Source organism: Festucalex cinctus, chromosome 1, assembly GCF_051991245.1.
Source record: "Festucalex cinctus isolate MCC-2025b chromosome 1, RoL_Fcin_1.0, whole genome shotgun sequence".
Taxonomy (NCBI): Eukaryota; Metazoa; Chordata; class Actinopteri; order Syngnathiformes; family Syngnathidae; genus Festucalex; species Festucalex cinctus.
The window spans coordinates 15504755-15523773 of record NC_135411.1 but is presented as its reverse complement, the minus strand read 5'-3'; the positions used below and the strand labels follow the sequence as shown (position 1 = coordinate 15523773).

General features: G+C 46.3%; 2 protein-coding genes across 2 annotated transcripts; one reads left to right on the top strand and one right to left on the bottom strand.

Moving 5' to 3' along the window:
- Positions 1 to 6619: 6619 nt before the first annotated feature.
- On the bottom strand, positions 6620 to 18416 carry LOC144017440 (ankyrin repeat domain-containing protein 13C-like). The gene is made up of 13 exons (XM_077519029.1): positions 17020 to 18416; positions 15306 to 15347; positions 14982 to 15086; positions 13478 to 13563; positions 13217 to 13262; positions 13073 to 13139; positions 12468 to 12612; positions 12271 to 12402; positions 10258 to 10419; positions 10103 to 10182; positions 9922 to 10020; positions 7861 to 7961; positions 6620 to 7781 (listed from the first exon to the last, which is right to left on the bottom strand). Exons 1-13 carry the CDS (start codon positions 17378 to 17380, stop codon positions 7651 to 7653), a joined length of 1557 nt encoding a protein of 518 aa, XP_077375155.1. The 5' UTR covers positions 17381 to 18416; the 3' UTR covers positions 6620 to 7650.
- On the top strand, positions 17142 to 18999 carry znf830 (zinc finger protein 830). Its single transcript, XM_077519054.1, has one exon. It carries the CDS (start codon positions 17906 to 17908, stop codon positions 18926 to 18928), a length of 1023 nt encoding a protein of 340 aa, XP_077375180.1. The 5' UTR covers positions 17142 to 17905; the 3' UTR covers positions 18929 to 18999.
- The last annotated feature ends 20 nt before the right edge of the window (positions 19000 to 19019 follow it).

Here is a 19019-nt window from a genome sequence, read left to right as displayed (position 1 = left end):
GTGAATCGCTGGGTCTCGGGCAAGCGGAATCTGTACAACAAACGACCGTTGGGACGTTACATCAACCGCCAAAAGTTTGGACGACAAAACGCTACTTTTAGAATCAACAGAAAAAGCTATGTGGGTTTACAACAATCAAAGACAACTAGGTGAGCACACCACACAGTATCATAAGTACAACAAATCAAAATTAATACAGTATAATTATTAATTGATCCGGACGCCCACGAGATGCGACTCACCACGCCAAGACTCCTCGTAGCTCTGAGCAAACGCTACGGGGCCGCCCTCCAAGTCCCACTGCGTGCCATTGCGTCACTTCCGCCATAATTTAATACTGAATATATCACTCCGTTACATATATATATATATATATATATATAACAATAATTCGCAAGTGGCTCCGTACGTAACTACGGAGCCCCTAAGGTGACATGGTAGAAAAAAACAACAACTTTGCGTTCCCTCGCAAAACATTTTGCGTTCCCTCGCAAAGATTGCGTGCCCTCGCAAAAAACTTTGCGTTCACTCGCAAAGTCTTTTCGTTCGAAAGCAGTTGTTTTGCGAGGGAACGCAAAGTTGTTTTTTTCGCTTACCATGTCACCTTCGCTGCGCCTTAAACACTTCCGGGTCATCTTCCATGTGAACAATAGCGACGTGTAAACAAAGCAGTGGAAAAATACATGCTCCATCCTAGTCGCTTTGGGAAAGCTTTCCCATTGTTTTGTTTCATGTTTACAAACGTTCCATCCTCGTCGCTTTTGTTCACATGGAAGATGACCCGGAAGTGTTTACGGCGCAGCGAAGGTGACATGGCAGGCGAAAAAAAACAACTTTGCGTTCTATTTCGTCCCTCCCGACCGCCAGAAGGCGGTGCTTTAAGCACTGAATGTTCCTTTCGCGCATGCGCAGTTCGAGTAATGCATACCAAATTAGTCACCTGTGACCCCTGGGTGACCCTAGAAGGGTATAAGTTCCGGTGTCACCCAAGGTTCGTTTCCTCTCTTCTTCTCGCGTGGCGTATGCATACGACACATTTTCGAAGAGTATAAGAATTGGGATTTGTATTTATCCTCTTGACCGCGCCGCTTGGAGCCTTGTGACCGGATCGGTCGGAGCTGCGTAGTTCGCCCTCCAAAGGCTGCGGCGACGGTGTTTTTTCTTTCCTTCGTTCGTGACCCGACGTGGTCGCGTATTCTAACCTCCCGTGGGGTAAGGTTATTGACTACTTGTCTACTTTGCCGTCTAATTTCCGCGTTTACTGCGGTGTTTTGAGTTTTTTGTGTGGCTAGCCTCGCGTTAGCGCCCTGGCTACCACGGCTCGTGGTTTACCCTATTTTTTCCTCCGCTGGCTTTGGCAGCGTTAGCGCTTCTCTCGGTTTATTAGCGCCGCTTTCTCCGACGGTGTTGCCGTTTGGTTGTTGCTTTTCTTTTTGTGCCTTTGCTGGTGAGGGCAGCGTCAGCGTCCCCGCTCCCAGCTTACGGCGTCGCGCTTCTCGCTCGATTGTTTGTCTTACTTACTTTTGTGCGTGTCCCGCCTGCGGTGCGCACCTGGCTTCAGCTGTGCAGGTGGCGTTCGCGCCCCTTCTCTCAGCTTGTCGACGCTTTCGCGACTGCTGTCTGCCCCCGCCCTCCGTCGGCTGCTCGGTGTGCGTCTGCTGTGCAGGTGGCGTTCGCGCCCCCTTCCCTCGGCTTATCGCTGCTTTACCGGCTTACTGTTTGCCCCGACCCACGCGTCGGCTGCTCGGTGTGGGTCTGCTGTGCAGGTGGCGCTCGCGCCCCCTTCCCTCAGCTTCCCGCTCATCGCTGTTTGGGCCTCTTTGTGTTCACAATGGAGGACTCCCGTTGCTGCGTGGACTGTGGTATCCTCTTTGAGGCCTCCGATGTCCTGGACGATCGCTGCCCGAGGTGTCTTGTTTCTGACCGTGCCGGTGATGGCCGGGCCCGCAGTCCTGGTGTCAGTGACCCCAGTCCACTGGGTCATCTGTCGTCTTCCCAACCGAGGCGCCGGAAACGTCTCGGTGTGTGCTCTGCTGTACATGCCCCCCCCAGGAAAAGGGCGGCGCAGCGACGACTCGCTTCGGAGGTTGGGCACCTTCAGGCTGAACTGGCAGAGGTGAGATCTCTTCTGCAGGACCGTCACCCTCCCACACTTACGGGGGGGCCGGGACCACCTGCCCTGCCCATGCCGCGACCATCCACCCCGCCCATGCCAGTGCTTCCTCCTGAGGAGGACGCCATTTCCTTGGCAGCTTCGGCTTCCTTTTTTCATGACGACGACCGTGACCCGGGGTCTGTGGTTTTGGGACCAAACTCTCCAGCATCCGCTCAGAGTTCGTCCAGTGAGGCGGGGGATGGTTCTATACGGGCTGTCCTGCGCAATGCCTTGGACCTCCTGCATTTGGAGGTGCCTCCACAGGCTCAATCGGCGTCTGAGAGCGCTTTCTTCCGGCGCAGGCGCCCTTCCTCGGCCTTTTCTGTCCCCGCATCTGAGGACTATCTGCGGGAACTGCATGCTTGCTGGAGGGATCCTGGGGCTCTCTCCCGCCCTTCGGCTGATGGCCGTGATTTAGCATCGATGCACGATGCTGCTAGTGTTGGCTTGGACCGGATGCCTGCTGTGGAGCCAGCTGTCGCATCCCTCATTGTGTCCCCGGAGGAGACCCTTCGGCCATCTGTGCGATGTCCTCGACCCCAATGTCGTGTGACTGATGACCTTCTCACACGGGCCTATGGCGCTGGTGCACGTGCTGGTCGCATTGGGAACTCTTTGGCTCACCTCATGCTTGCTCTCTCTACATCTCTGCAAGCGGACAGCGTGGAGGCTGCTGTGTCCTTCAGTGATGCAGCCCTCCAGGCTTTTGCCCTCATGACTAGGGAACACGGCCGACTCATGTCCTTCCTAGTGCAGGTGCGCCGCCAGGTGTGGCTAGCGCAGTCCCCCTTGTCGGAGGCCTCTAGGAGGGCCCTCCGTGTTGTTCCTGTGGAGCCGGGGGAGCTTTTTGGTTCTGCCGCTGTGGGTGCACTGGAAAGGACGGTTAAGGCTCATGAGACCAGGAAGCAGCTTTCCAGCCTCAATAGGGCCCTGCCTCCCCAACAGGGTAGTCCTGGGGCACGCTCTGCTTTTCATCGCTTTCCTCAGCCCTGGCCTGCCGAGGCTTATGGCACCCGGCGACCCCCGCAGAGGCCCGCCGAGGACTTTCGCTCCTCCGCCCACTTGCCTTCAGGGCAACCACGGGCTGCAGGCCCCACCCGCCGTCCCTCTCGGGCCCCTAGGGGCCGGAGGTCGGACATTTTTCCCACCAGCGGCTCAGTTACTGGGCTGCTCGTGCCTCGGACCCATGGGTGGTCTCCATCTTGACACACGGGTACGAGCTGCAATTCCGACGCCGGCCTCCTGCTTCCTGTCGGGTCAGGGTGACTCATCGCCGACCCGGCAAAAGCCTCAGCTCTGGACCAGGAGCTGTCCGCCCTCCTGGCCAAGGACGCGATCGAGGCCGTGGACCCCCTGGCACAGCCCGGGGGCTTCTATTCGACGTACTTCCTTGTCCCAAAGAAGACCGGTGGATACCGACCGATACTGGACCTGAGGGGGCTCAACAAACATCTCAAGGTATTGCCATTCCACATGCTAACCACGAACGACGTCTTGCAGTCGCTCGCCCAGGGGGAGTGGTTCACGTCTGTCGACATGAAGGACGCCTACTTCCACGTCCCCATCGCACCTCGACACCGTTGGGTCTGCTGACACTGCGCCCACTACAGAGGTGGCTGAACGGCTTCCACTTGGACGCCAAGTGACACCGCCACCGGAGGCTCAGGGTGTCCCGTCGGTGCCTCCTCGCCCTGGCACCTTGGAAGGAGAGGGCTTTTCTATTGAGCGGCGTCCCGCTGGGTGTGGTCCCGGCCCGCCGCGAAACAGTCACCACGGATGCCAGCCTCACGGGCTGGGGTGCTGTCTGGCAGCACAGGACGGCTCAGGGAAGTTGGTCTGTGCGCGACAGGGTCGATCACATCAATGTGCTGGAGCTTTGGGCGGTGCACTTGGCACTCATGCACTTCTTGCCATACCTGAGCGGACGGCATGTTCTCATACGGTCGGACAACACCACGACCGTGTTTCACATAAACCATCGGGGCGGCATCAGGTCCGCCCGTCTGTTGGAGACTTCCCAGCACCTTCTCAGGTGGGCTGCTCCCCGTCTGGCCAGTCTACGGGCCACCTATCTGCCGGGGGTTCGGAACCAGCTCGCGGGCTCTCTCTCCCGTCGGGGTCCTCCTCCGGGAGAGTGGCGCCTCCACCCAGAGGTGGTGCACATGATTTGGAGCAGCTTCGGCACGGCGGAGGTCGATCTCTTTGCCTCCGAGGACTCGACCCACTGCCCACTTTGGTTTTCCCTGAGCGAGGCCACCAGCCCTCTCGGTCTGGATGCACTGGCGCAGCCGTGGCCAGAGTGCCTTCTCTACGCCTTTCCGCCGCTCCCTCTGATATTGCTGACGCTTCAGAGAGTTCTTCAGGAGGGGCACACGCTGTTGCTGGTGGCCCCCTTCTGGCCGGCCCGGACGTGGTTCCCCCTGCTCCGTCAACTGTGCTCCGGCGAGCCGTGGCGTCTCCCCGACAGGGAGGACCTGTTGTCTCAACAGGGAGGTCGTGTTTGGCATCCCGACCCTCGGCGCCTTCGCTGGTGTGTTTGGCCACTGAGCAGTCGACTCTGAAGGTGTATGTGGCAGCTATTTCTGCCCGGCATGTTGGTGCTGATGGCGGCTCCGTGGGGCGCCATGAGCTGGTGTCCTTGTTCCTCAGAGGGGCTCTGCGTCTTCGTCCCCGCCCGGCTCCTCGGGTTCCGGCGTGGGATCTGCAGTTGGTGCTGGACGGCCTGTGCAGGCCTCCCTTCGAGCCCCTGGCGGGGGCGGACCTTCTGTGGGTGTCGCGCAAGACTGCACTCTTGCTCGCCGTTGCCTCCGCCAAGCGCGTCAGTGACCTACACGCTTTATCGGTTAGCCCTGAATGCCTGCGATGGCACCCGGATGGCGCCGGCGTCACTCTGTGGCCGAACACTGCCTTCATTCCCAAGGTGTTGTCTGGCTCTCGTTCTAACCAGCCTCTACGGCTTAAACCTTATGTACCCACTCCTGCTGATGGCGGGGACAGGCCGGAGCTCTTGTGTCCGGTGAGAGCCTTGCAGTGTTACATTGACGCTACGGCGGACATTTGTACGTCTGCCCAGCTTTTTGTTTGTTATGGTGGTCCTACCAAGGGCTCCGCTCTCTCCAAGCAGCGCTTGTCTCACTGGGTCGTGGATGCCATTCACCATCCCTACCTGCTGTCTGGCCGCCCCCTGCCGTCAGGGGTGCGCTGTCACTCCACCAGGAGCGTTGCCACGTCTTGGGCCGCCCTGAGGGGTGTTTCCCTGGAGGATATCTGTGCTGCTGCCTCATGGGCGACGCCTTGCACCTTCTCCAGGTTTTATAGCGTGGATGTCGCCTCTCCCCATCCGCTTGGCGTGATCTTGGGTCCTGTTAGGGCTTCTCAGTGAGGTTTGTGTCTGAGATCCCTCGCGACTACGCCGGTATTAGTCATTCAGTGCTTAAAGCACCGCCTTCTGGCGGTCGGGAGGGACGAAATAGAACGAAAGTTACAACTGTAACTACGGTTCTATGAGTCCCGGACGACCGCCAGGGCGTCCTGTCGCTCGGAATCCTCGTGTTCACGCGAGAAGATTCCGTAGGAAACGAACCTTGGGTGACACCGGAACTTATACCCTTCTAGGGTCACCCAGGGGTCACAGGTGACTAATTTGGTATGCATTACTCGAACTGCGCATGCGCGAAAGGAACATTCAGTGCTTAAAGCACCGCCTTCTGGCGGTCGTCCGGGACTCATAGAACCGTAGTTACAGTTGTAACTTTCGTTCCCTCGCAAAACAACTGCGTTGCGAGGGACCTCGCAAACTTTGCGAGGGAACGCAAAGTTGTTTTGTGAGGGAACGCAAAGTTGTTGTTTTTTTCTACCATGTCACCTTAGGGGCTCCAAACAAAACATTATAAGTCAATTCCTAGTAAATAAAATAAGCGTTGGCAAATGTGTTAAGTACGGAGCCCCTAAGGTGACATGGTAGAAAAAAAAAAACTTTGCGTAACGCAAAGATTGCGTGCCCTCGCAAAAAACTTTGCGTGCCCTCGGAAAGATTGCGTTCCCTCGCAAAACAACTTTGCGTTCCCTCGCAAAGTTTGCGAGGGAACGCAAAGTTTTTTGCGAGGGAACGCAAAATGTTTTGCGAGGGAACGCAAAATGTTTTGCGAGGGAACGCAAAATGTTTTGCGAGGGAACGCAAAGTTTTTTGTTTTTTTTTCCCTACCATGTCACCTTAGGGGCTCCGTAAGAAACTGTAATTATGACCGTGTTTCTAATTATATACAATATATTTACTGTGCATAGTTTTTGTTTTTTTTGTACTGATGGAAACCCACTGGCCACTTCCATAAAATGAGTTCAGTTCCAATAATGTGTTTAAAAAAAATAAATGAAAATATTTTGGTAAAGAAAGAGTGTAATGAATAAAAGCACTAGGGCATCTTAAAACCGACTTTCTTAGTGGAAGTAAATGACAAAGTGAAATGTGATGCTGGTGCTTTATTGAAAAGGAAGGATGAGTGCCAGAAACTTCACAGCTTAGTTTATACAAAAGAATAATAGCAGACAAGCTACTGTCAGCACTGAAAGGCGTTTGAGGGGGCAAACCTTGTTTACCTGCGTTACCACAAAGTCCTCCTCAAACACAGTGCAGCTTGACGCCGACGACAGTAACCCTGAATAGTCCCGCACGCGCTACAATCTTTGACACAACGATGGAGAAGACGGGCCGAGGAGCTGGGAGGTAAACGTGAGCTAAACCTGAATGTGGAACATGAACGCGGTTTGGAGGTCATTTCAAAACATTCTTGCGTAATCGTTATTGTATTGCTACACACTTTTAAAGTCCATGAGTAGAGAGACATATACGTAACGTACATATATGTACAAATGCATAATTAAGCGTAAGGATATAATATAACAGGTAACGTTTATAGTTTGTTCAGGAGACAAGACTATTTACAAGATATTGTCAGGACACTTGAAGTAAATGAGAATATGAATCATAATATAGTGTGAATAGCAGCATGAAAACATTGGTTTGCCTTGAATCCAGCAACAAAATGGCCGCCCATCAGCTCTCCTTAAGCAGATTTCCTACAGTAGTGACACACTTGAGATGCAAAATAATGTCTTCCTTTTTCTCCATCGGGAAAAACAAACAAACACAAAAAGTGTAATTATCTCTATTTATAGACATTAAAGAGTAAACCAATTTGAGCATTTTTGCTGACCAAAACAGCAGCATGAAAACCGCCTGTGGGCTGAAATTAAAGTGCGCCGTTTTACCCACCACACGTAAACCAGTTCAAGACCCATCTGGACTCGATTCAGTACCCAATACAACGTTGTGTGCGTCCTTTCATTCCTTTTAAGCTGACACAACATAAATAATGTTTAATATTATTTCCAATACAGTCGATAAATATCCGCCCCCTCTGTCGCAATTTTGTGAAATACGGTAGGCCTGCATGTAAGCAGAGTGATTGGAAATGTGGTGCTGTGTTTGCAGGTGGTCAGAGATCCGGGAAGCGGCTGGGGTCTTCTTTAAAGTCGGGGGGGATGACGAAGTGAGAGGCCTCGAAGTGGTCGTGGTGGAACTCCTGGAAGGTGACGGTGGCTGTGATGGTCGGGAACACGGGGATGTCTGCGGGGTAAAAAAAAAGGACGTTTTTTGGGGGGTTACCGGTGGGGGGCAGACTTGCTGTAAGAACGGGGCGACCCACCAAGTTTGACGGGAAAACCGGGCGGCAGTTTCATCTGGACGAACTCCCGAAGCTTGTTGAAGTGCTTGAAAGGAGCGACCACCTCCAAAACGTTCAGTAAACTGAAACGACAGCAACACACCTTCAACTTGTCAACACTTTCTTTGGAATTAGTAAAGACTTTTTTTGTTTTTTTTAAATTCTTTATGCTTTTTGATTGTTTATTCACACTGCCTTGACACAACTTTCATTCACGATTTACTTTGTGTGCACAAATGACTTACATTTGGATATTCTACAACAATCACTTTTATTTTGGTAGGTTTCTACTTCCTGTTTTTATACACTGATCCGTAGCCATCCATGCAACCAGTATTGACCAATGTTGGGAAAAAACAAGGACTTTGATTTGTAAATTAGCGAAGTGCGCATCTCGAATTCAAGGTGCATTATGGGTAGCTGCGTGGTGCATTGTGGGAAGGCGAAACTACCAAACGGTCATTGAAAATGAATTGGTTCCAATGGAATTGGCTCTTAAAGAAACTTTACAACCTCTGGAAAGTTGCTTTTTTTTTTATTAACATGCATAGCGTGTGGTTTACCGACATCGGGGAAGTTGACTTGCAAGCTTTAAAGTGTACAGTTACGCAAAGATTGTCACCATTCTAATCTCCGCCATTCAAATTGATAGGGTAGTTGCTAGCCTCGTTTTTTCCCTCGCGCATGCGCAAACTTAATGCGCACTTCGCTTATTCTGTGACTGGTTTATTTTGGTAGCGTTCCACTTTATTTTTTTCCTCTCATTCCAACTGGCTTGATAGAAAGATCAGATGGCGCTGGTAACTTTTATGTTGTGTGACGGTTTTATTTTGGTAGGTGTATCCCAATCTCCAGTTTCGTTGGCTTGATAGGACTCACCTGGGGCTTGTACCAGCTTTTGTGAACAAAGGACTTTAATTTTGAATATCCTGTATGGTTTTAATTTGGTGAGGTTCGTACTTCCTTTTTTTTTTTCTTTTTAAATTACTCATTCCCTTTCGCTAATACTTTAATCCGGTCTACAACTGATCAATGTTTTTGAATAAAGATCTTGGATTTGGATATTCTGTTGCTGGATTTATTTTTCCAAATTTCTACTTCCTGATTCTTTTCATTTACTCTAATTTATACAATTCATATTGTTGTTAAAATTAGGGATAGACCGATTATCGGCGCCGACATTCAGCATTTTAACGAATATCGGCATCGGCCATTTTGAAGAATCATATGGCCGATAAAAGATCCATTTAAAAAGTGTTCAGAGAAAAAGAAATAAATTAGGGAACTTGTTTAAATTTTCAATGCTTCTGACCCTGGCAACACTCTGCACCTTCTGTTTTTGTCTGAAATTAAAACTAAGAAGTAAGATTTTAATACTTCAGAAAATTTTAAATTTTAAAAAACTATTTGCTGTAGCAAACAATAGGGAGCTATTTACTTAAGTTTTTATTTTTGAAGACATGCAATACTGCCCTTGAAGATCCCTGACCTTTTTTGTTCGATTTTTAAAACAGATGTCTATTGACTAAGATTTTTTTTTAAACTCCAATATTTTACAAACCCTAAACATTGTGCAATAAACATATGCTAAAAAAAAAAAAAGTGCAAGAGTTTTTCTTTTTAAAATTTTTGATGCCAATATTTTCCCTTTTAGTGAAAATGAATATCTCCTCCAAATATCGGTTATTAGCGTCTTTGACGACTAATAATGATCTTATTTATATATCGCCAACCCCCCCACAATATCGTGCTAATTATCGTATCGTGACCTTCATATCGAGATATCGTATCATGATGTTTGGATATCGTTATATCCCTAATAAATACCGTTTGGACTCACTACAAATACAACTGAGCTCAGTGGGACTTTTTCAAAGTCCGTCTATATTATTGTATTCCCTCGGTGGATATCAGCGCAAACGTACACTACGATTACTAAGAAACACAGCCTAACTTTAGATTATGATGAAAGTCCCTGTATTAATTACAATCTAGTCAGAGCTATCTCATACCACGCGTGTCAAGTCAGGGGCGCGTACGTACGATTCGATGCCCAGAGGGAAGTCCTGGCTCATGGCGACGGTGGCCTTGAAGTGCTTCTTGTTCTCCTTGCACATCAGCTCTCTGCCCACGTGAGGAGGCCTGCGTCCACAACGAGCAGGCGTCACAACATTGATAACAAAAAAAAAAAAAAAAAAAAAAAGGTCACATCACGGCTACTTACTTTCCGTGTTCTGCCGTGATGTACTCCTCCCAGGTGATGGTATTGGGGGCCGGCGCCGAGAGGGACTGCCTCCTCACGGACTGTGAGGGGAAAAAAAAAGTTGGCTTTTTCATTTAAGAATAAAAAAATAAATAAATAAATGGAGCGTCAGTCACCTCAAAGTTGTGCTCGCTGATGCTGCCGCCTTTGCTGAGGCTCTCCATGATGGCTTTGTTCCTGAGGACGTCCTCTTCGCTCAGGTGTTCGCGCCGCTTCCTGGACTCCAGCACCAGACCGTTGACGGCGTAAAAGTCCGCCAGGAAGTTGCCCACGCGCTCCTGCAATGTTGTGCATCAAAGTGCTCAATCCAAAATGGCCACAAAAAAAAAAAAAAAAAAAAAGCTTAAAGGGACACTTTACTTATTGATCCATTTTTAGCAGCAAAAAGTTGCTACTTTTTCAATAATTAATTTGGTGACGTGATTATTTTTTTATGTACATTTAATAACTTTTAAACCATTGTTAAAATGAATCGAACGCCGGCATGTTTGTTACACGTGACTAAATAACCCGGATGTTTACGTCACTAGTGTGTAAACGCTACACTATGGAAGCACTATGCAACGCAGCCGTGCATCTAGCGTCAAACCCGGAAGGATTAAACCTTATCGCTTCGAGCCAACACGACAAAATAACACTACCGAAGGAAAGTCTGCCTTGGATGTGAAAGTTGTGGCGCCAGATGGTCTTTTCGGGCACAAAATAAACTTTGACGAACGAGTGAATCAGGCGGGGGGTGAGTGGTGCTCGTGCGGGAGCTGCAGGAATGGACAATCCGCTAATGAATGTGTGCTGTCTGGAAATGAAAGAACTCGAGGATCGGTTCCTTGCGGACAATCTCAACTGCATCCTGGAACATCAGACATTCAACATGGCAATACTAAATAGACATTCTCAGGATAGCTTTGGTTGCGATGAAAGATGTGAAGAAGAAAAGTCTTGGAGGAGCAAATATCCAACAGGTAAAGTGACACACAGTACGAGCAATGCAAAACGTGTGGAACTGACGAAATATTTCAGGAAAAAGAAAAAATAGTAAAATTAAATGTATCGTCGTTACAGCACCCAACCTCCCCTAGCTGTTTTTTTTTTCTTTTTTGCGTAGCGTCCCGATGCGGTCAGGCCAGCCGCCACTCGAAAAGACGAAGTCAAGCCAGCCGCCCCAACGATTGTTAATACTGTGCATTACGGTAACGTGCCGACGTGCCCCTGCGTTGGCCACCTTCAAATGAATTATGAAATAAAACAGTCCGTGCAGTATAATAACCAATGCCCCCCCACCCCCGAAACATGCCTACCTTTCGCTTTAAATTTGCTTCGCTTCTCCGAGATCTTTCAGTGGCCGTAGTAAGACCTCGATTTGTGTCGGCTGTTGTGAGAGTGAAGGCTCCGTGTTGCTAGCAGTTGCGGCTCCTCCATCGGCTTGATTATTTCCCACGTCTGGTTCTTTAAAGATACTCGGTACTGCGTTGGGCTTTAGTATTAGGCGTGTGGCGTACCCCATCTCAAATTGTAACATATATTCGAAGTCCTCATGCCTGAAATGTTCGCTGCGCACACGCCTGCTTGTCCTTCGGGAGGTTGACAGCACTTAGCAAACAAACCATTGTCTACTCAAGTAGCTTTTTTTTTTTTTTTTTTTTTTTGGGGGGGGGGGGGGGGGGGGGTCTCGCGGGTTTTTCCTTGCCGACGCCTTGCAAAATTTTGCAATACAGTAAGGCATAACTGACGTTTGTGTCTTCCTCGTTGTTATGTCTGCGTGAACTACTGTTCCCCAAGCGAGTATACACACTAGTGACGTCACCATTTGGGGGCGTTGCAACACGGAAGTACTTCTATGTTGAAAAAAGTTAAATAAATCAATATAGGAGTGTATTCTTCAGCTCTTATGCATGTTTCGTAGCTATACTAACTATTTACTGCCAATCAAGCCATACATGTAAAATTAAAGGAGCCTTCCTTTAAATTTTTAAAAATAAACTATATATTTTAAATGTAATAATAAAATAAATTAATAAAATACAAAAATATTTTAAAATTAAATAAAATTAATAAAATAAAACATTACCTTAAAAAAAAGAAATAATACATTAAAATTTAAATTTTAAACCGTGAAGGAAGTGTCTTACAGTTTTGTCCTCCCTGAAGAGCCAGCCACTCTGAGTGCGGGAGAAAGTGATGGACTTGGTGGACAAGGTGGCCGAGTAGACGTCGCTGCTCATCAAGATGTCCACCTCCTCCTCCGTCTCCATTTCAGACTCCTTTGAAACACGCAAGACCTTTCAATTGCCGCAGCTTCTTCTCGTGCAGGTGAAGAGCGTCTGACCTCGTGATGTATTCTTTGGTACACTTTGGCTTCGTTGTCCAGGACCACAAAGGATTGCGAGGGCGGCGCGTCACCGTTGAAGATGAAGCTGAGGTCTCCGCGCTGACACTTCATGTCGATGAAGTCGATGAGGGTGGTGTCCAACCTACCAAGGGAGCGCATGCTTGTTTGTATTCAGTAGCGTGCGTGCATGTTTCAACCTATTTGACGACATTGCTCCTCTGCCATCTTCTGGCCATAATCATTATTTTTATTTTTTTTTTCCAAACCAGGGCAGGCCAAGATTTTTCTCTTTAGTAAAAATGTCACCAACAACAACAAATTCCATCGCTGGAGCTCCTCAAAGGCTTCCTGCTCAAAGAGTTAATTCTCATACCACATACAAAATTTTATTATCTCATTATAATACAGCAAGAAGAACCATATTTACCATATTTAATATTATAAATAATATGCAGTACTCTATTTACAATTATTTGTGGAAAATTATAAACACTGTTGCGTGGTAGCCTATTATTAATACATTTGCACATTTTTTTTTTTTAAGAAAAAAAATGTGATAATGGTATCTTGTATCTACAGTATATTATTTTCATGGCCATTACCTGATATTGATGCCCTGCTTGTAGATTTTACATGTATCAGACGGAAGCATCCGGGACAACAGTGGAACTGTGATAGAGAAATTATGCTGATAAATCTTTACAGTATTTACATAACTTTACCGATATTGAAACAAAAACACTCACCCCAGCTTTGAAAATCCCAATGCAGCTCCAGATAAAAGTCACCCAGCTACAAAAAAAAAGAAAAAAAAAAAAAAGCATTGAATGAGGAGTGCAAAGATTAAAAAAATAATAATAATCAATACATTTTAATTATAATTATAATAATAATAATAATAATAATAATAATAATAAGAAGAAGAAGAAGAAGAAGAAGAAGAATCATAATAATAATAATAATCATAACAACAACACCAACAACAAATGATCTTTTGACATGCTCACCTCCCTGAGGGCTTTCAGTAACTTTGGCCTTTTGTCCTCCACACTCTCCCTGGATTGTTGTTTGAGTTTGCGCAGTATCGCTGTGACTGCGGGACAGGAAGTGAAAACAAATGAACCTCTTGACGCGCGCCCAGAAGGCCAACGTTGGATGGACACGGTCAGAGAGGTCGTTCGACAATATTTTGTTCAACTTTACAGGTGTCCCACAGGTGTGCTGTGGCTACAATTACAGGTCACCTGAAAGAAAATAAGTAACTAATGGAGGCAATACATGACATTTTGTTACATGAATGAGTATATTTTAAAATGAATACCTCTCCGTCTATAACTTTATTAAGAGGACAATCCCAGCGGTTACTAAATCACACGGCCTGGCAAAGCTACGGACGGGCAGCTCCGCATTAAGCTAATGCATCTCCAGATGCATTGTGGGAGTGGGCACAGAGGACGGTAACATGCTGACAGGGCACTTCTTTGCGGCGACTAAAGGTGAAGATGAAGGACAAACTTGCTGATTTTTTTTTTTTTTTTTTTTTTTTTTAACCACACCCTTGGATTGACTTTTTCCATAAAAATGGCTTCATTGGTATGCAAGTAAATACGTGCGGCAATTGGCGAGGCACATGCAAAGCGGCTACATAAGCAGTGCCGGCATGTAGGCTGAGGAGGCCACTTTTCAATTATTCACTCGGGACTAGGGGTGTGAATTGCCTAGTACCTGACGATTCGATTCGTATCACGATTCACAGGTCACGATTCGATTCGATACCGATTAATCCCGATACGAATTTATAAGTCGATTGTTGCGATTTTTTTTCATTCAAATTTAGAAAATACTAATCAGTAAGCTTGTAGAGTGTAAGATTTATATGAAAATGTATTTATTTATCTGAAATGTCAGTCTTATAGAGGTTGTAATCTGTTTCATGTTTGAACAGCATTAAAATAAAATATTAAGGCTTAATGTTCCGTTCATATAACATACTTCCATGCTCAAGGTGTGAATCCTAAAAAAAAAAAAAAAAAAAAAAAAAAAAAAAAAAAAAAATCAAATCGATTCTGCCGATTATTGAATCGATTCGAGAATCGCGCGATGTAGTATCGCGATATATCGCCGAATCGATTTTTTTTTTTTTAACACCCCTACTCGGGACTTTTCTATCTTTAATGGCTTGTACAAGCTTCACAGCATGAACAGAGAGGAGGCATTGCAAACGCTGTTTACACATAATGCTTCGTGACGACAAGCACTAAGCCGTCCGTCATTTGGGCGGCGCGCCAAAGCCGCCTGGATGGCCGACGCCAGGATAATAAATGCTCAGATCAAATCCGCCAACTAACACGCAGGGAGAGGTCCAGTTCTGGAAAATGACTTTGAGTCATCCCTCCATTTCTTTTTGTAGAGCGTTTGACATCACGAGGGTCCCAGGTGAGGTCGCCAGTCACCCACAGAATATGTCAAATTGTCAATATGAAGAGTATTTGATGAAGTGAAGCTACTCACTCATTTGTCGATCACCGTAGCTGATGGCTTCTGCCAGAGGGCTCCATCCCTGTGCATTCTTCATCTTCACTGGTGCATTGTGGGCCAGAAGAAGAAGGGCACATTCTAAAACGTAACATGGAAACATATCAATTATTGATTATGAATCAATATTATTTGATGATTGTTCATGATAAAGTGTGACCTTGCTTGTAAATTCAGAAAACGTTTTAAGATGGCTACAGTTTACTCTGAAACAGATTCCTTTATTTCCTTTGTTCTAGTTAGTCTAGTCTTGAGCTACAGATTGTCAGCATCTGCTAATATCATTTAATGCTCTCTTACCTTTGTGGCCCAGCATCACAGCCAGATGGAGAGGTGTATTACCTAAAAGGAAAAAAAACAAAACATATTCAACTACTAGAGAACGTGAATGAGAATATTCCGGGGGAAAAGGGAAAAAAAAAATAAATCACAAATTTACGAGAAAAATACTTAAATATTTGTGATATTAATTGGCAAATATGCAAGAAAAAAATTATCACAAATTTACGAGATAAATATTCGATTTGTGATATTAATTGGCAAATTTGCAAGAACAAAAATCACAAATTTATGAGAAAAATACTCGATTTGTGATATCAAATGGCAAATTTGCAAGAAAAAAAATCACAAATTTACGAGGAAAAATACTCAATTTGTGAAAAAATTAAATGGCAAATTTGCAAGAAAAAAAATCACAAATTTACGAGAAAAATACTTGAATATGTGCATTAAAAAAAAAAAAAAGAAAAAAAAAAACCTCAGAAGCAAAAATAAATAAACATAGCCTATTCGGATGTTTGTCACAATTGTCCAATTTGCCCAAGTGTGCAAAAATGCCTACGGTGGAAGAACTCGTAACTTAAATTATACTTTTCGGTGGGGTTTTTAAATAAGCAGATAGTAATTGCTTGATCAGAGATGAACTATTTCATGTTAAGTATTCGTACGTTGAAGAGGCAGTGCAAAATGATGGCGTATGAGGTCAATGTATACAGCCGTGGGTCTTCTGTCCCTCCGGATAGGTCTGCACATTACTCAAGATCGCAGCCTGTGATGTGACCTCCACAGACGGTGCCTCCTCCATCCCGAACGTGTCATTATCTCACAAAATTTAAAATTTTAATGGCACAAATATCAGAGTGTCGTAAAAAGAATTCTTGCAAATTTGTTACTTTATAATGTCACAAATATTCGATTTTTAAAAAAAAAAATATCTACATTTGTTGATAAAATTTTTAATTTGTTATTGGAAATGTGGCATACTGACAAATCTGGAATTTTTTGTTATGTGACCAATAGTTTTCCCTAATAAGCAGAACAACTTAAAGTTGGAATGGTTTGAATGGGTCAAGATATATGGAAGGAACCAGTAAACATGGAAATTACCTTCATTTATTTGCAAATTCTGTCATGGAAAATGTGGAGTAATTAAAATGTGGGAATTTTTGTACAGTAGTTTGAGAAACAGTTCCATACATGTGCTAATTCCAGAATAAGCCCAAGTGTTTGAAAGTTTGACTTTTTTAAATAGATAATGTTGAAGGTAAATATCGTTGGTGTCGGGCCGAAACCTTGTACAGTACCTCCAAAATAGTCACTTTTAAGGAGACCCGAAAAACGGATTGTTTGTTCAACCATTAACATTACATCGTCACACTTTAGATTGGTCAATAATTTGTAAAAACAACACGCACACATGTGGACCGACCACATGAAAGATGTCCTGAATAGTCTGAACATTTTGAAGTTTGAATGTTCAATGGGAATTGTTAACAAGGGAAGGTGGCACGGTGTGCAACGCAGGAATTTGGGGAATAAAATGAAGAAAAAAAAAAAATAACGCATCCAAGATTTTTCTTTCTTCTTCTTCTTTTTTTTTTTTTAAATTGTAATAGGTGGTAAAAGTGTAAACGGGGGAGAATAGACGGAACGTGTGAAATCAAGAATTTAGCATAATAAAAGAAATTGTCATGAGGAGAGGATAAAAACAGTGAGCTAATGTAATCGTTCCTACCGTGCACGTCTTTCTGAGAGATGCTGTGGGTCCTGATGAGGGAGGAAAGTCGTCTCACATCCCCTTTGAACACGCACTCATGCACGGGGAAATCCTCGTTGGTGAGGATGATCGGATTCTTATTGTCGTCGTTGACAATAGACGCGTTGCCGTTCAGGTTGTTTGCATTCAGCTGCTGGTGCTGGTGCAGCAGCGCCGACGATTTGACCGGTTTCAGGAAAGCCTTGTTGGACTTAAAATGGTGACCGGTCCCGTTCGGGATGGTCCCGTTGGAAGTCTCGTCGAATGAGTCGACGGCGCGGGCATTTTTGTTGCCTTTGTAGTGCTCCTTGCGCGAGGCGCGTATCGTCTCACCTGTCATGGTGGGTTAAAGAACCTCAAGTAACCGAGATACTAGCTAACTACGCTCGTCGGCATTAGTATTACAAGAAAACTAGTCGAAAATTGTCGAAGAGAACAAAATAATTTTGAAATTCCGCTGCTTTACGACGGCCAACGACATTAAACGAGCACCTACATGGGAAGCGCTGCTATCGCTCTTGCTAGCCAATAAAAAATATAGTGTAGGGTGGGCGCGGCGATAAAACCCCAGTAGCGTTTAATATTAAACGGCGCACACATTAAAACAAAACATAGCTAACGCTCAACCGTAAATAATTACACAAACGTCTTCTCCGTTCATTCTTCAAAGCATTTTTTAATCGCTAAGCTCGCTTTGCGGCAAATATCAAACAGACCAGACGGGATGGCTCGAGAAACCCAAAGCTACTATCGCGAGATCCGCCGTGAACGCGAGTCTTGGCTGACGTCATTTTCACGCGCCATAATAGTATCAGAGCAAAGCTAACTCGAGCAAGCAAGTTGTTTTGTTTTTGTTGTTGCCAGAATGGCCACCGTGAAGAAAGGGAGAGGAAAGAAAGTTGTAAATCAAGAGGAACTCCGGCGCTTGATGAGGGAGAAGCAAAGGCAAAAAGAAGAGAAGAAGCGCGTCGAGTCTCCCTTTGCCAAGTACAACAGCTTGGGCCACTTGAGCTGTGTTCTGTGCAACACGCAGGTGAAGTCCGAGCTACTGTGGCCCGCTCATGTGCTTGGGAAACAGCACAAGGAGAAGGTGAGCGAACTCAAAGAAGGGAAACAAACGACGCAAAGTCAACCGGTGAAGAGAAAAGTGACGGATGACAAGGAAACCAACGGCAAAAAGGCCAAACAAGATCCGGGTGCAAGTCAGTCTGCTGGGGCGCTACCTGCAGGTTTCTTTAAGAAACCGGATTCTGTCAAGAAGCCTGCAGGTGTTAGTCTGCTAGCGGGAGTCTATGATGATGATGACGATGAAGAAAAAACCGAGGTGACTGGAGAAGCAGGGACGACCACCACCGCTCCTCAGCCGCCGGAACATACCGGACTACCGGCGGATTTCTTCGACAGCTCCATCCCGTCCGCCCCAACAGTCTCCCACTCTGGCTCCATCGCCAAAGCGGAAACGCCGGAGAAAAGCACCGAGAAGAAGGACAACACTGCCGAGGCGCTGCCCGAAGGCTTCTTCGACGACCCGGTGCGGGACGCGAAGGTGCGCAACGTGGACGCGCCCAAGGACCACATGGACAAGGAGTGGGAGGAATTCCAGAAGGCGATACGGCAGGTGAACACCAAGTCGGAGGCGATCGTGGCTGAGGACGACGAGGAAGGCCGCCTCGAGCGGCAGATTGACGAGATCGACGAGCAGATCGAGTGCTTCAAGAGGGTGGAGATGCTGAGGGACAAGAGGGACGTGGTGAAGAGAAGCTCTCGGCCAAGGAAGGAGGAACCCATGGAGACTGAAGTCAGCATGGAGGAGGATGACGAGGAGAATGAAGAAGAACTGCTTGGGCTTTTGTCTCAGGACTGGAGGGCCAAAGGGGCACTGGCTTGATTTATGTACAAAACACCCAACTGAACTTGTACTCAATGTATTGTTGACATTAAAATTCACGAAACCGCTAATTGTCTTTAAAATCAAAGAC